At 36.5% G+C, this 18,011-nt stretch overlaps 1 protein-coding gene across 2 annotated transcripts; it reads right to left on the bottom strand.

The window, feature by feature from the left end:
- Window positions 1-5,478: 5,478 nt before the first annotated feature.
- Window positions 5,479-9,923, bottom strand: LOC143569296 (pre-mRNA splicing factor SR-like 1). Of its 2 annotated transcripts, XM_077055251.1 has the most exons (4): window positions 9,600-9,923; window positions 8,059-8,139; window positions 7,116-7,187; window positions 5,479-6,240 (listed from the first exon to the last, which is right to left on the bottom strand). In XM_077055251.1, the coding sequence occupies exons 1-4, from the start codon at window positions 9,879-9,881 to the stop codon at window positions 5,479-5,481; spliced, it is 1,197 nt and encodes a 398-aa protein (XP_076911366.1). In that variant the 5' UTR covers window positions 9,882-9,923. The 2 variants fall into 2 exon arrangements, with proteins under 2 accessions (XP_076911366.1, XP_076911367.1); XM_077055252.1 differs by lacking the exons at window positions 8,059-8,139; window positions 9,600-9,923 and adding an exon at window positions 7,376-7,396.
- Between the last annotated feature and the right edge of the window lie 8,088 nt (window positions 9,924-18,011).

The raw sequence follows: 18,011 nt of genomic DNA, 5'->3' as shown, positions 1-18,011 counted from the left end.
CATGTGTTGTTTCTTTTATAGACGTATGAATGTTTGGAAAATGATGCCATTTTAATATGAAATTATATCCATGTGTATGGATTTATGTCAATTTGTTTTATTTATTTATTGAACTAGCAAAACTTTCATTCCACCAAAACAACACAACAAAGCCCAGCAAGGGCTGAGCCACAGCTCCAAACAACCAGAGGTCTATTTGTTTTATATTTATGCTTGTTGTCTATGACAGGTGACAACTTCAATATGATACATGGTATACGCTTTAGGAAGAAAAAAAAATAATAATACAATAATAGTCAAATCAAATATGAAAAGATAAACTAAGCAATACCTGATAATTTGATGGTAGGCTACTCAAACTGAAGATCCACTATCATAATTTAACTTGTGATTGAGTGATAAAGAAGAGACTTGTTGTTTAATGTGACTTAGATTGACTTCTGTCTCTATCATTTAGTTCGGCGGCACCAGGTAATGATGAGAGATCAGGCAAATAGGTGGCGGCATTCACTAGTTGGATTCTTGAACTGAACGAGTTTTATCTTACAACACTGTCATGCCTTTGGGTGAGTATTTACGGGCGTTGGCCTTAGTAGGATTTTTCCCTAGATCAGCAGGCGAGTGTATCCCGATACGGTGAGTTTAGCCGGTAGTTCATTTGAAGAAGTTGTTGATCGTTAAGAAAAAAAACACAACTCAACTTCACCACTAGTTGAATGTCATGTTGCAAAGGTTTGTGTGCAAACTTGGGTTGCTTTTGTGATTTGATTATTCACCAAATTTAGGATTTTCCATTTTTTAAATTAAAAAGGAGTTTGTGTTATTTGAATGTGACAACCGATTGGAAGAAAAAATTCACCATATTATGTAGTATTAAAAAAACAGAATGATAAAATTCGTCTTTTACATATGCATAAATTTTCAGTAGATGTTCTTTGCATTTAGAAAATGACAGAAAACATACTTTGTGTTTAAAAAACCTTGCACGTTTTGTCATTTTCAATGGCGAAGGTTAGTTTTTCATTGTTAAATCAAGTCATATGCACCTACTATGAGGGCAATTTAATCTTTTTTTACCCCATGAGGTTATATGTGTCATTAGCTTAAAATTTTGGTCTTTGAACAAGTAAACATTTTTCACTTTTAACCCACTTCTTCATCCTCAAACATTCTTAACCCCACGTCCCCACCATCAACACCACAACCACACACCACCTACCCACGGCCACCAACAACACCAAATATTCACTTGCTAGTTACATGTACTCATTCAATTTATTTCATACCCGCAAACAACTCACAAACAAAAAATAAAAAAAAAAACAAATAAACAAATAAGGAGTTTAGATGATACTACTAAAGAAAATGAAAATTCCATATATACCAAAAAAAATTTTACATCAACAATGAAACTAGAAATCATCAAGAGCTAGATCAAGATGGAATTAAGCACAAAACCATTAAATCTAATATCTTATTACTCAAAAGCTCATATTCTGATAATAATGGGAATTTAATCACTGATATATAAGGGTGTGAGAACTTGCCCAAGGCACGTTCCTATAGAAGTTGTAGATGTAAGTTAAGAAACTATGAAAAAAAACTAGCGTTCCCACAGAGATACGACTTCATGAATCACGGGACAGGTTTATGAACACTACAACCCTAAACTGTCAGTTAACATATCAATAGCATCATCTAAAACTAATGACCATCCTTATTTCTCCCTTTTTAGTGATAATCAAGATAGTTATTGATCATTTCTCCTTAACCTCATTGTTTCATCTATGCTACAAAACTTGTAGCCTATGCAACAACGTCACTGCCAGCAGCAAGTTTTGCTACTAAATTATGATATCCTGTCAATACAGTAGCTTCATCTGCGGATTCTTTTTCAAGAGATCGGTTAAACCCTAGAATGGCAGCCATTGCTGCTACTACAGAAGAAGCTGCGGCTATGTGGTGGTCAGCTCATGGTCTGCTTCCTTCTTGTACTCCTTTTTACCAAGGCGGTTATTCTTTTGCATTTAGGACACCATTAGACAGGAATTTAGTCAATAAGACTCCTTCACAAGGCATGTTACAAGAAGAAAATATGGATACAAGACTCCTTCACAAGGCATGTTACAAGAAGAAAATATGGATACAACTACTGTAGATTTGTCTTCATTTGAGGACTCTTAGAAAAAAAATAATTGGTGAAGTTAATCTTGCGATACCAAGGACATGTTGCCAGTGGCAGATTCAAGTAAGTTTATCGGTCTTGAAAAGAAGTTGACCGGTCATTGTGTGGTTCTAACAATCCTTCCAACAATGAAATTGACATGAGTATTCTAGAGAATGACATGAAAGAAACGAAAGAAACTAAACGTCAATGGTTAAGGAACCTATTTCTTGTAGAGGTTCTCTTCTACTCGTATGCCAAAGTCTCTTGAAGTTGTTAGAAGATTTGGTTTGTGGTTGAGTGGAACAATTGAAGCGTGGAGTCTTGATATTAAAAACCTTATGTATGATAAAGCTACCATGGCCAATCTGTCTGTTGGTGACTCTGCTACACACCCCAATTCGAATTACGTCTTTCGAAGATTTGTTATCTGTTAGTACCTAGTGTCGATGGATGAACAATCGTACTAAACAGACTTCTTTCAATCCAGAATTCTAATATTTTACATCAAAATCCTTAGTTTATCACCCCAAAAGGCTAGATCCATGATTTTTATTCATAAACACACTTTAAAGGTTGGATCTTAAAAAGAAACCCTAAGTTTAATAAAAACCTCATATTTAAGAAAATATAAATAAATAAAAACCAAGAGATTTGCGGATATGTTCTTAGCTTAATCTTAATGCAAATACAGTAATGGTGCTCCATTCTTCCATCCACAACCAAGCTCGATTCTTTAACGACTTTATAATTTCTTCTTTCTCTCTCTAAAAGGTTGTAAACATGATGAGAAGTCTAGGGTTTTAATCCATCCTCTAGTTTTCGTCCCATAGGGCCTTTTCTGGCCTGCCATCTTTTCTTTTTATCGGGTAGTAACCTGACACCCCGAACTTGCTATTTATTACAAATGGAAATAAATAATGGGAAGTTATACACCAATTAGGATTGTTAATGAGCTAATATTTTTGTGTTACTTGAAATTTTCTTGACAAAATACTTAAATCAATCCGAACGTTCTGATATATTGAGTCCTTGGAGCTCAATTAAAACTTGGTCTCGAGCTATAGCATTATATACTAAGCTTGACTAGCCTCGGAAGCTTAAATAGGAATATTATTTTCACAAATATAATTAGTTTTATATAAAGAAAAGTAAATGTATAGATACGAAATAAATAGTTATCTATACCTACCTAGTAATAGATTATATCTCGATGACATATATAAATAAAACGATTTCATCTTTGAAGTAACGAACGCATAACTCTAAAAACATATAAATTTTGTTAGCCTCAACTTTCCATTATTATTAACAAATAAAATGATTCAGTTACAATAGAAAAGTAGGTAAGCGGACAACAAGCTGTGTCGCTACCCCACTTGGTTGTTCCTCTTGGTCTTACTTAAGTCTAGAACGTTAACTATTTTAACTTTTAGGTTAATATTGCGGTTACTTTTTATACTCATGGTTACATTAAATATTATATATTCATTTAAGGTCATGGTTAATGTGCCAGTTAAATCAATCAAACTTAATACTTTAATTACTTTAACTGCCTAAATTAAGCCTTTATTTTGTTGAAAATATTTGTTGATAGGTTATAGTAAATTTTACGTTGGCTTTGTCTAAACGCTCGCTAGAATGCTTTTAATTTATTTCGAATCCATTTTGTATGGTGCAAGATGGCTTGGCTACGTCTAGTGGTATCATAGTATGCTAGTGTCCGTGTGAGGTAGCAAGTTGGAGCAACGGACACGTTAATATCGCTATTTCATGGATCTCGAGTTTCTTATATTTCTCATGTTTTGTCCATGTCTTGTCCTGCCCTTTGTCTTGTCCATATTTTGTCATTGTCTTTGTCTTGTCTTTGTTTTCACAGGCGAAGCTTATGTAGGACACGGGGTCCCATCCCCCTCCCCCTCTTGTCGTTTTTTTTTTTGTTCAGTAGGTAAATTTATCCGTTTTCATCTGAAAATTTTTATACATAGTATAAATTTACTCTTTTCCATCTGAAACTTTTCAGACCCCCCCCCCCCTTCTCTAAACGTGCATTTTCATCCAAGCTTCGACATTGTTTGGTTGTCATGGTATGGTCGTTGTCTTATGTTTTTAATCATTAAAACAATGGGCCCCATCATAAAGTGTTCGGCCACACAAGCACAATTCCATCAAATGTTCTTAACGTATTGGCAATTGGTCAAGAGTATTGGACCTAACACATACGAACCCATGGAAGATAAAGTCTAGGCCCAATTCACTATGTAAAAAAAGATTTCTTCTGCCTCTCATTATAATATGCATGAAATGTATAAATATCCATGGGAGAATCCAACGATGATTTGAGTGTCAAAGAGTGGTTCCCAGGTTCAGCCTTGGACCCCTTCTAACAAGTTACTTCATGGTTATACAGATTTGGCACGAGAGGAACACGACGATATCATCAAAGTGTGGTTGCCTTTGCCTTCTCACTAAATATTCATAAGACGATGTGATCAAAGTGTGGCTATCTTTACCTTTTTCACAAAATATTTATGGAGCACTTGTGATGAAAATTGGCTTTAACGATTGACCTCCCGACAAGTACTCGTCTAGCCAGCAGAAACCTAGTCGAGCCAGTTGACAGGCTAATTTGGTGTATGGCAACAACTAAAGTCACCATCACAATACTTAAAACCATATCATTTGATCTTAAAACACACTTCACAGTTAACATGCCTGCAAATCCCTAGTGAGTAGAGGTGCAAATACCTGTTAACCAGCTTTTAAAATATCAGTTACTAATCCTAACCGATTATGGGCCAAACAGGCAAAACTGGTAATTGCCAACAACCGGTTTTCAAGCGGAAAATCCCAACCTATGTAACCCGTTTCGGTTGTTAACCAGTAATAACCTCTTGAAATAAACATCATTAACACCAACCGAATTACCTTATGTTCAGTTAACCATTTACAAATCGGTTCCTCTCAAAAGTACAAACCAATTCCTAACCATCAGTTACCAACCGGTTTCTAGGTTTGGTTTCCAGTATCGGTTTAGTTAATCGGTTACAATTTGCACCTCTACTTGTGAGTAGGCAATGGACTGAAGACAAACAAGAGGCCCTGATAAGTTAAAACAATAAACATCATGACCACCACACCAACTGTAGACACATCCAACTTAAATCCCTAACAAATAAAAGCTTGAAAGATGTATGAGTAAAAGTTTGATAAGCTAGAAAGTGTTACAAGAGCATACATTTAACAATTCAAACCCAAATAAGCAACACATAATAATCTCATAGTAAATTACACATGCCACCTTGTTACTGCGTTTACCTCCAAGAAGAACCACCGAGCCGAATGACCTCTTCACCACCATTATTATCCCTACCAATAGCACCACCACCGCTTGGACCGCCACCCTTTTCAGTAGACAAGTCACCATACATGTCTTTAAGCTTAGCCAAGTTACTAGATGCAGATGTTCTGTCTTTTGTTTCTTCTCGGTTTGGACTCGGTTTATAATCCACGCGCACGCTCTGGCTTCGGCTTCGGCTCCGACTCCGGCTCCTGCTTCGGCTTCTTCGAGAACTAGATTCCCTGTGGTAGTCTCTACGGCTTGTTTCCCTGTACCTGCGATCATAATCATGTCTCCTGTCTCTATATCTGTCTCTATCTCTGTCTCTGTCCCGTCCATGGTCTCGGTCCCTGTCCCGTCCGTGGTCTCGGTCCCGGTCCCGTCTATCTCGGTCGGTGTAATCCCGATCGGACAAATCACGGCTTTGGCTACGGTGGCGGGAAGGGGATCTTTTGGAATCATCGCCGTCTTTCCGGTCATAGGAAGGGAGTGGTGGGAGAGTGCGGCGAACAGGCGAGGAGTCTCGAGTGGATGCACGGTGAGGGGCCCGCTGACCGAAAGAAACTGAAAGTGCTGCTTTGACAGATGGCGGTCGACGGGCCATGTCATCAGATCCACGGGTGGATTCCCCGGTTACTCCACAATGTTTGGTTGGGAGTTTGAGTTTTTCAAGGTTTGATGTTATCGACCGCATTACGGGGACGGGAATGCGAGGAAAGAGTGTATCAAAGTAGTACTGCAAGAAAAAGAAAATCAAGACTTAAGTTTATACCAAATGCGGCCATTGAGCCATTCAATAACATGATGGAATATTGTAAACTGAGAAAAGCACTTAAGTTCATTAGACACTGGATCATTGTTTTTGGAAGATCGATACAAAGGGTATAACTCATTATGTTACTAACAATGTTTTTTTACCACATTAAGTATAAATGAAAGCGGATACATACTTGTCTGGCCTCCATATAGAATGTATTTGCATAATAGTTATTGGTAAAGCAAGAAGTTAGCATCATAAAGAAAAATACATTTTATAGAGTAAATTACCCTTTTATGTTTTTAATAAGCATCCTTTATGTTTATTCAATTAAATGAGGGTAAATTGGTCCCTTTACCCTTTTAATAAACAAGTTCTAACAATTTAAAAATAGTTATTAAAACTCAAGACACCCTTTATCTGATTATCTCTACATTTTGGTGTGTTTCTTAATTTTGAAAAACTAACACCTGTAGTGGAAAGAATGAAATGGCAAACTATTGAAAACATAAAGGATGTTTCTTGTCCTTGTTTAATATGATTTCAGAAAAACAGTATAAACTTAAAGGACAAAAGTGTAATTTTTATATTTTATGTGTATCAACAAAAATATTGATGGGTTGATCACTTATTAGATCAATCAATAAAGTTTGATGGACCATCTGGATCATGGCCCGACCCAGTGGCACCTGACTTGATCCAGAACTAACTGGATCTAATAAATGAAGACTAGCCATCTGAATCATAAAAATGGACCAGACCGGATCTAATTCGTTCTGGATCATCCTGACCCATTGACAGGCCTAAACTAGTTATATGACAAGATAAGATCAGAAGTACGACTGGCACCTGACCTGGCCAAGAAGTAAGTCCCGCACATATACGCCCATTGTTGTCATCCTTCCATTAGATCCAGGCGAGAACTCCTACCACAAAAAGAAAAAAAAAACATAAATCAGACATCAAAGCAAATGCCCTTAAAAATCCCATTAGCAATAAAAAATAACAGTGCTATGAAGCACCAGATGGACTCGCTGCACATTAATAAAAAAATCCAATTACACTAACATATAATTGCCTCCAAATAACGCTCCTATGACACAAGTAATGCTACCTATATAAGCTGCAGGGGACTTGTGAGCCATCCTTTTTGCCCGAACTCTTGAAAGAGTACAAAAGAAAACAAACAGTTAAAATGATCCAGTATTATCATTTGATAGCACACAATGAAAAAAAATGCCTAAAAAGAAAGCACGCTGGTCTTAATCAACTCCTTATTTTGATTAACTAACTGAAGTTAAGTGTCGTAGACAAGTTAGAATGCCAAGTTCCAGCCCTATCTTCAATCTAATATATAGATCATGATAGTTCGAGACTTCGAGGAATTTCCAACCTTAACAATAAGACATATAATCTGCAATTTTTTGTTAGCTACTTGACTCTAGAATACACAAAAACATAATGCAAAAAGTAAATAAACTGAAACTTTAACGTTGCAACAATTAATGCAAATGGCTAATAGTGTTTCTGTCCATTACTCCCATATTTGTTTTAACTCTTAAAGAACGTAAGAAGACAAGAAAGAATCAAACAGCAACTATTAGAAATACATCTACTTAGTGTACCTTACCAAACTGAGACACAGAGATCTTCTATATAGTTTAGGGCGAGACTTAGGACATAAACACATTGAACAGTATAAGAACACAACTCAAAATCAAAAGACATAACAGCATTGTGCAGCAAACATAATTAACATTTTGGACCAAACTCTATGAAAACCAAACAACGAAGTACCTCATCATCCTTAACATAAGGTTCAAACCAGCCCCACAGAGTTTTAGGTTCTGCAGCATATCTTAAGTATAAAAATCCAACCTGCAAAATAAAAAGAAGACATTAACACCTTCGTGTAAATAATTTATAACCCAGGCATAGAGTATATACGCCAAGTATATTAAACTTGATTGAGCACAATGCAATAATATATTAAACTTTAAATCAATACCAGTCAATGTCATGAAAAAAAGAAATTGCATAAGAATCAAGTCAGTTCACAACAGAACTGCCAAACCTTTTCATTGATAGTTAAAGTCTATTTCTACAAAATCATTCTCAAGTCTTAACCACATATAAACTTCCAGATCAGACCTTTTGTTCAACAGATTTAAACAGTTCTAGGTTCAAGTACACTGACTACTTTAGGATAACGTCTTTTGTGATTTTTACTAGCCACTCATGTTAATCAAAACCTTAACCCTATTTATCTTAGTTGATGGCGTTGCAGGTCAATGATGCATTGACAAGATTGTCCAAGATTTCACATTTAGTATATACACATTTAGGTAGCGTTTGGTACGCAGGAATGACAGTAGGAATGGAATGATTCATTACGTAGGAATGAAAAAAGTGGTGTTTGGTTGCCCAATGGAATGGAATCATCCATTACACATGGAATCCCATTCCATCAAATCCAATCCTTCCCACCCCCCTTCTTTTTTTTCATTCCATTCCTCCTTCACCCTACTTTCTCAACAACACCACCACCTAACACCCACCACCACCACTACCATCGGCACCACCACCAACTTCGCCGACACCACCATCGCCACCGCCACCACCATTTTCGTCACCGGAGCTACCACCGTCGACATTGTAGGTTTTTTTTTTTTTGGGTTAAAAAATATTTTGAGATTGAAGTGTTTTTATTATTTCTATTTCATTTCTACAATTTTTTTTAGATACCAAACAATAAAAATTAATAAACGATTTCATTCCTATAGGTTAACCAAACAAGAAAAATGAATGGTAGTGATCAATTTCATTCCTTTGTCCATTCCATTCCTTCTCCCATTCCATTACCCCTTCATTCCATTACCTCCAACCAAACATACCCTTAGATTCACATTTAGATTTCGCATTTAGTATATACACAAATAACCAATATAGTCTAGCCCGCTAGTTGATAAAAAATTAACAGATGTGAAACGTTTTACTCAAAACAGAAAGTACTATAAACAAAAGACAATAATAAAGTATGCATGCTTCTGGCCCAACTCAAAGTATTTATTACTCATGTAACCTATTGCAGTATTGCCTTGTAAAAGCTAACCACCTCTTAGAACGGATGTTTTCAATATGAACATCAGGTGCAACAAGCCTATAAAAGCTTAACAACCAAACTCAAATACATACAATCCACAAAGAACAAATGTTAAAAAATGGGCGTCGCAAGCTAATGGCAACTAACACAAATAAGTTATCTTCAATGAAATTATCTGGCATAAACATAATTGTCTACTAATGATAAAAGAAGTAAACAACATGTCACAACTTACCGCTCTTATGTATGGAGAATCCGGGTGCTTCAACAGGCCATGCATTTGCTTCACAGTAAGTTTCATGGTGAAGAACTTGTACAAAAGACAAAAAGCAGTTGAAGGCCCACGACAATTCCCAGTCATCCATGGCTCCACATGATCCACTTGATTATATATCTCATCAATCACTTCATGATAAGTCTTGAAACGATAAAGCTCTTTAAAGTAATCCGATGAAAGGATATTCATGCATAGAACCCTCTCCAAAAGTTGATCAATTGGCTTAATAGGTATCTCCATCACGTAAACCACACAGATACCCCACTCAAGACACCCAAAATCAGCTGTTAATTGTGCTTATACTTGACCTAAAAGTTAAAACAGCAACAATAAGAAAGATGATTAAAATTAAAAAGTAGTAATTATAAGACAGGATGCAAACAAGCCAAACCGCTCGCGAGCAACTCAAGATCAGATCAATAAAAAGTTCGAAACAAGCGGAGCCTTATCAAGCCCAAGCGAAGCCTGAGTTTCAAATAAAGCTCCTTTAGTTATTGAGCATAAGCTCAAGCCTTTTATGAGAAGATCGTTTAGGGTCGTTAAGCCTTAACAAGCCTAGTGTAATTTTGACAACTCTTTTGGACTTCTATGTATAAACTTCACACTGCAATAACGAGCTCGAGCCAAGCTTTGGCTCGTTTACGGTAATGCACACAAGCCCAACCGAGCTTAGGCTCGTTAAGATTAACAAAATGTATATTAATAATTAAAATACCTATAAACAAGCCAGGCCCGAGCTTGAAAAACAACTCACGAGCCGAGCTCGATGTTTAGAAAAAGACCTCCAAACAAGCTTGAGCTCTCATAAGTCAAAAGAAAAAGCCGGAGCAGCTCGTTTACACCCTTAAGTATATCTTCTGAAATTTTCTCAAACTCCTCGATATATGACAGGATTAACAATTAACAAGAAAACTCACTACAACCTCCACAAGTTTACTCCTTTAGCATTAAAAAGACATTTGCATAACAATATTATCCAAAACAGAAGTATCAAATTTGTAACTCGCCATAATCTATAGCCTAACCCTAACCGTAACCTATTTGTTGAAGTTAACTCCAATTGGTAGATGATTTGAGAAGGAATTGGCAAAATAAAAGGAATAGTTAACAAATAGCTTGGTGCAATTAAAATATGAATAATCTATTTTAGGCGATTAAAAAGCCGCCGAATTAGAACCCTAGAGGATTAAGTAAAATTGATAGCGAATATACCTTATTGTTGTGATGATGGTTGCAAGCTACGTGAGAAATCGAACCGAAGAATGAGCGATTTGCAGAGTAATTATGGAGTTTGGAGGAACAAACCCTAGACCCCTAAATCCAATTTTAATTTAATTTTGCTGCTACGAGTTTATTGATGATGGGTTTCAAGGTATTATATGGGTTGACCCGAATTGATTGGAGAATTGTAGTTAGACCCCTGCATTATGGTCTTTGTTTTACGAGACCCATTATATTATGAAAGTAGGTTGAGACCCGTGTATTATACGAGGAATTAATAATATTTAAACGTTAAAGAAAAAAATAATCAATAACATAATTATCATATAATGTTAATGCAATTACAACTTTCATTAAAATTACAGGAATTACAAAACAAATATTACGGAAGTAATTTACAAATAAAAAATTTTCTTGTACACTACATTTGTGGTTGTATTGGACAGATTACCTTGTTTATAAAGAATCAGAATCTTGAGCCCAAACCTGCTTGTACCTCTTGACAAGGCGATGTATAGCTCTGTCCATGTGAGAACACGGGTTCTTTCAAATACAAACCAACCATAGATAATGATTGACCTTGAATTTGTTTATGGTCATCGCAAAACATACTGCAATAAGAAACTGTCGTCTTTGAAATTTATATGTTATTTTATTATCTGTGGAAGTTAGTGGTGATCTATGGATCAAAACTGTATGTCCAATGTTAGTTCCAAAAATAATTTGTGCTTCAACTACACGAGTACCCAAAGATATAATTTGTAGTCGAGTACCGTTATATAAGCCTTCTTTCTGGTTAAGATTTCTAAGGAGCATAACGGAACACCAACTTTTAGCACAAGCTTGTGGTTTGGTAGTCCGGATATTCTTAGACCATTAAGCAGTTCAGGTGAGTATAAAGCTGCATCAACCATGTCATTGATATATTATGAACTACATATGGTATCTGAACTTAAGTAGTCGACTTTATCATCTGAAAAAAACTTGAGCAAACTATCATTAATCTCATCAACAATTTCGTTTGTTGGTGCAAGTATGGCTCTATCCTGAAAGTAATGTTGATTCTCGTAATTTTGTAGAATATCAGGATATACAAAGTCAAAAAGTTTTGATATAGGATCAACAATATCTTTTATAAGTAGATCGTCAGGTATATCTATCGTTGCAACACCATCAATAGGACCGCTAGCATTACCTTCACCTATATCAAAAGCCATTTTGCAAATAATTTGGTTTCTTCAACATCAGATGGTGGCCTACGCATAGTTAACCTTAGGTTTTTTGTTAATCTCAAGACATTGCATTCACTCCAAATGTAAGAAGAACATAGAGAGGCGTTTACTGTGTCTTGTCTAGTGCCTTTTTGAACTACATGTAGGATTTGTCGAACGTCTCCACCAAATACAACAACTTTTCCTCCAAATAGCAAATTATAAGATAAAGACATCTTTTAAAGACCTGTCAAGAGCTTGGAAGCCATGTTTGTGAGCCATTGGAGCTTCGTCCCAGATTATTAATCTGGTTCTTTTCTAATAATTATGCCTCGTCTGTGCCTGGATCCATGTAGCAAGTAGAATCCTCGTTTAGATTTATGGGAGTATGAAACCTGAAAGTGTTGTGCGACCTCCGGTTAACAATAACGAAGCAATTCCACTTGAAGCAACAGTTAGGACGATTTCGCCTTTTGATCTTATGGCATTTGACAAGGTCTTTCATAAGTACGTTTTACCTGTTCCACCATAACCGTATACAAAGAACACACCCTCTACCATAAACGTGTCCTTTCGGTATCGTTAGTAATTCTTGTGTATAATCCGACAGGCGTGTGAGTTGTGGGAGTACTTAGGGGTTCTCTAGCTCGTGGTGACTTTGTGCCTCGTGTCAGGTGAGTTCATGATGCCCTTTTTCACTCTTTTCAAGTTTTGGGCTAGCATACACACCTAACTGATTTTGCTTGATAAACCGTTTAAATGATTTTGCATAGGCTTACTTGTATCATAGTATGTTTTGAGATGATATTTTATGTATGTATACGCATGTGTTACCTTATGGCCATAGGCTTACTTTTAATATGGTATATTTTGGAATGATATATATATATATATATATATATATATATATATATATGGTAAGGTTAAAATGAAAACCCACTTGAGTTGTGAAAACCCTATGTAACATCGTTTTTTTTTGTTACATGTAATATACGTTGTAACAATAATACAAAACATCGAAACATCAAAAAAAAATGTTTTGCTATTTTTTAACATTTTTTTACTAATTTTTATATATGTTTTCAGGAGAGAGAAAAGTTATATTTATATTTACATTTTTTACACTTTAATTGTGCATCACAAGATTTAAACTTTAATTAAAAACATGTGGTTGAGAATGGGTTTCTAGAGTTTTCACAACTCAAGTGGGTTTTCATTTTATACTTTGCCTATATATATATATATATATATATATATATGTATATATATATATATATGTATATATATATATGTATGTATGTATGTATGTATGCTTATACATGTGTTACTTATGGCCTATGATTAGTGATGTTAATTAGTTATTATTGACTAAGGATGTTTGCGTATGCCTACTTTGTGTTTGCATACGGTGGATGGTGATCTTGGTCGGGCCAAACTATACTACTCAGGTGGGAGGCTCGTGTGGCATGATCATCATCGGATGAAATGTTGCGTGCATGATGATTTTGGCGGGGCCAAACTATACTACTCAGGTTCTAAAATCCTGTGACAGGCCCTGAAAAGCCCGTAAGAAGGGCGGCTCGTGTGGCATTATCATCATAACGGGTCCCTAAAATCCTGTATCACGTGTTTGGGTCGTACGTGTGTTCGACCCTGATGTTATTACTTGGATGTTATGCATAGGGATATATTTATACATAAATAAGTATGGCTACTTATTATTTACCCACTGCCTAATTGTTCATATCCCGTATTGTATTTAAACTCTTGGAATGATTTATTAAAATGTTGTTTATTAAAACTTGAACTCACTTAGCTCAAGCTGACTTTGTGTGTAAATTAGTGTGAGTTTCAGGTTAAAACGGGTATGCTTACCGCTTGGACGTGCTCGATACTACTTGAACGGTTAAAGGCATATCTAGTCGGGGAATTCAATAATGAACTCTATTTCTTTTCAATTATTACTAGACGTATTCAAATTTGGTTTTGGGCATATTTCCCGGGTTTTGGGAACTTGTTTTAGTACTTATGACTTTCCGCTGATTTCATACTCTGAATTGGTTTTAAATTGCTTTGGTTTTTAATTTTTGTGAATATTTGGATGTGATTACCAACTATAGGATTCCCGGGTAAACGGGTCTTACAGTATGCGTTTATCTTCTTATAATATTCAAAATGTTTAAATGTCATATTATGGTGTAATTGTTTTAGATAAGGAATGTTTTAAATTACTTAAATACTAATACCGTAAATTAGGGGGATATTTTAAGAAGTCACAATATTTAATTATTGATATATATGTCTTTCTATAATTATTTAAAACAATTAATAAATTGTGATTAAAGTTAAAAAATAATTAAAGAATTTGGAATTATAGGAAACTATCATGGTAAATTAGTTGAAAAGATGAAATATATATCTTCCTATAATTATTTATCACAATTAGTAGAGTGTGATTGTATTTTCCATAAAAAAACTATTCCTAAAATATTCTATATTAGTTTATTTATAGCAAAGATTGAAAGTACACATCTTTTTAATATTATTTGTTAGTATATATTATTTGTTAGTGCATCTTTTAATATTATTTGTTAGTATATATTATTTGTTGTATTTGTTAATTTATTTTTTAACTAAGGTGAAAGTTGAAAGTTTATTAACATAAATGGTAATAAAACCTATAAATGAAACCTTTATGCTAAAAAAAGGAATAAGTAAATATTACCGTGAAGTACAAGAAATTGTACCTGAATACCCATACGCGTAAACCCGCAGCTATGAGCTCCTTGTAGATGGGAATCATAACGGGGAGTCCATCCAATACCCGCCAATAATATCGCTTTGATTAACAAAACATCACATTAATATTATAAGTAAATCTTGAAGAGAGTGAAAAGGAATTAAAGATTTAAAATATAAAAACATACCTGCACGTTTTCCATGGATATAAAAGCTTAATTATATTGGCATGAAAAGCCTCTTGAACTACACGTAGATTGAAATACTAATTTATATAATTCTATGTACATAGGTCATATGCCCAACACATCCATGGATTTTCATAAAAAAAATAATAAAAAGTTAGACAACAAATCATGTCAGCTAGGGGTGTCCAAATTCGGATCTACGGAGTTTCAGATATCCGAAAATAAAAAAGAAACAGTTTCTTCCAAAATAAAAAGGTAACACAATTTGGAATGATATACACTGGTTTTGCTTTTCGAATTGAAGACTTTAAATCACAAACAATATAACATGTAAAAAGAAGCATATAACTAAAATATCTTGGAATTGCATTTGTTATTTGCAATTTGTAACGTTTTTTTCATCAACAAAAGAGTAAAATAGACACTGCTTTGAGTTTCTGTTTAATAAAACAAATTATAAGTTGATACTGTAGAGTTGCTTGTTTATATGAATTGCTACATAATTAAACATACAAAAAATGCTTAGAATTTAAAAACAGATATAATAATTAAAGATCTAAATATTGAAAATATACCATCAGTAAAATGTAGAAGAATTGCAATGATCAACAACTTAAACCCCATTGACACCTATTGCTTAAGTCTCTTTGCATGTCCCTTTAAGTGGATCAAGACATGCCCATAATAAATGGCAATGACACTAGATAAATTGCTGAGATTGAACCGTAAAAAAATCATTGCTTATATTTTTTCTACAATCATAATTCTTAAAAAACATTTAGCTAGTTTGCATCCTTTTATGTGTACCTTAATAAGCCTTCGGGTTCAAATGGAGCTCGACACCAACTGGGGGCGTCTGGACGTAGAGGACCAGCTTTTGGAGAACTAAGAGTGCAGCTTCTGGAGAACTAAGAGTAAACTTCATAAATGTCCATAAGTGTAAGTGTTTGTTTTAATTAATATATGAAGAAAACGAACCTTTAATCGAATCCATACAGGTTGCGTATAAAGATGATTGATGCCCCAAACTTGTCTGTCAACATAGCTGAAGAAACACTAACCGGTCCCCTGACAGATTACTGGTAACCTGGGGGTTGGATAGCTGTTTCCCACGAGGGGTTAGACCCTTGGAAGATGGTTCTTCTGATAACCTGCAAAACAGACACCGTGAGCTCGTCACTGAGAAGGGGGGGGGGGGTTCCTCCTTGTGACCACCCTCCGGCGTGAGAATCAGACTAGATTGCTCTTTAAATATAAAAGTATATTAAGAGATTGCTAGAGCAGATATCAGGTATATTATGATGATAATATGATAATGTAATGTTCAGATGATCATACCATTTGGGGTATTTATAGCCGAAGGTAGGTTTCCAAGGAGGTATGGCCGGCTGCTACAGTGTTCCTGTTCATCAACAGTAGCCTACGCACGTGCCCTGCTGGTAGTTGGTGGGTAGGCAGCGGCTGATAGTGACCAGGCCTGCTGTGTACTATTCCCTTTCCACCAACTGCCGGCTATGCACGTGGTATGACAGTAGTTGGTGAGTAGGCAGCGGCTAATAGTGATACAGTACAGGAGCATGCTGCTCGCCATACTGTATCAGTGAGCTGTCGTATCTCTGATCAGATCTTTCGCCCATACCTCGTCAGGTACAGTAAAAGATCCTTCAGTATACGGACTGGCTTATTTGGGCGGGAGTATTCCCCCTCCCGCCTCTGTGCGGGATTGCTCCCGGCTTGGCTCATTCCTTCAGGTGACACTGAATGATCGAGAGCTAAGTGCCTTGTGCGTGTAGCCATGCTGCGCGGGTGGCCTTCCCTAATGGCTTGTATCCGAGGCTGCGGGGACAGGCGGAGTCCTTCACCATTGGGAGGCATTTCCTGCGGGACCAGCTTGCGTACTGCGCGTAAGGACGTCACGTCTCTGAGCATGGTTGGTTCTGCGGATCCAGTTGGTCTCTGCGCAGACTTCCCTGTTTAAGGTGAGTCTTGCGGGTCCAACTGGGCTCTGCTGGGACCTACCTCTTCAAGTCCCCCCAGTCCAATGTTCTTCTCATGAGTGTTTAATAAAGTGAGGTGAACTTTTGGACTTGAGCAAAGGGTTTTGAAAAGGGTTTTGTAAGGTTTTCCATGGGGATTCTTTCCGCGGAAGTCCTTGTCACTTGCAGAAATGCCCGAGTTTCCTGCTTGGTCTTTGGGTATGATGCGGGTAGGTCTGTAACCTCCTCGCAAGTCAGGAGCATTGAGTCCCAGTTGTATGGATTTTCCATGAGGTTTTGGTAGTTTTGAACATAGTGATCAATTATGTTAAGACCACCAATTCCATCCTGGAGCTTCAAACAACGTAGTTCTCGACGTTCCCGCTATGCGGGGATGTTATTTCCGTTTCCGCAAGCATTGCCCAGAAGATCCTTCTTGGTTTCAATTCCCAGCGGAGCGCTAGGTATGTGAAGGGTTTTGCCATAACACTGTACCTGCGCTCGTCTTACGGTTACTTTACTTCCAAGGTATTCCTGGCGTCAATTCCCTGCGGGTGCTAGGTATGTGAAGGGTTTTGCCTGAACACTGTACCCGCAGCCGTCTTATAGTTACTTGGTTGCCGAGGTACTTGGCTTCAATTCTCTGCGGGTGCTCGGTATGTGAAGGGTTTTGCCTTTACACTGTACCCGCATCCGTCTTACGGTTACTTGTTTGCCAAGGTTTTATTTGGCTTCAATTCCCTGCGGGTGCTAAAGTATGTGAAGGGTTTTGCCTTTACACTGTACCCGCATCCGTCTTACGGTTACTTGTTTGCCAAGGTTTATTTGGCTTCAATTCCCTGCGGGTGCTAGGTATGTGAAGGGTTTTGCCTTTACACTGTACCCGCATCCGTCTTACAGTTACTTGTTTGCCAAGGTTTATTTGGCTTCAATTCCCTGCGGGTGCTAGGTATGTGAAGGGTTTTGCCTTTACACTGTACCCGCATCCGTCTTACGGTTACTTGTTTGCCAAGGGGTAAAGGGGTATTTTCCCGC

Source organism: Bidens hawaiensis, unplaced genomic scaffold (genome assembly GCF_021521415.1).
Source record: "Bidens hawaiensis isolate Kalapana, Puna unplaced genomic scaffold, B.hawaiensis_p1.1 tig00024444_1, whole genome shotgun sequence".
NCBI classification, from domain to species: domain Eukaryota; kingdom Viridiplantae; phylum Streptophyta; class Magnoliopsida; order Asterales; family Asteraceae; genus Bidens; species Bidens hawaiensis.
This window is presented reverse-complemented; position numbering and strand designations above follow the sequence as displayed.

What these genes read in the sequence shown, in the direction of transcription:
- LOC143569296 (XM_077055251.1), bottom strand. Translation starts at nt 9,881, where the DNA reads ATGGAGATACCTATTAAGCCAATTGATCAACTTTTGGAGAGGGTTCTA. An exon ending in ATTCTCCATACATAAGAGCG is followed by an intron (nt 8,140 to 9,599) that starts GTAAGTTGTGAC and finishes TTTATTTTGCAG; the next exon opens with GTTGGATTTTTATACTTAAG. An exon ending in GGGACTTACTTCTTGGCCAG is followed by an intron (nt 6,241 to 7,115) that starts GTCAGGTGCCAG and finishes TTTTTCTTGCAG; the next exon opens with TACTACTTTGATACACTCTT.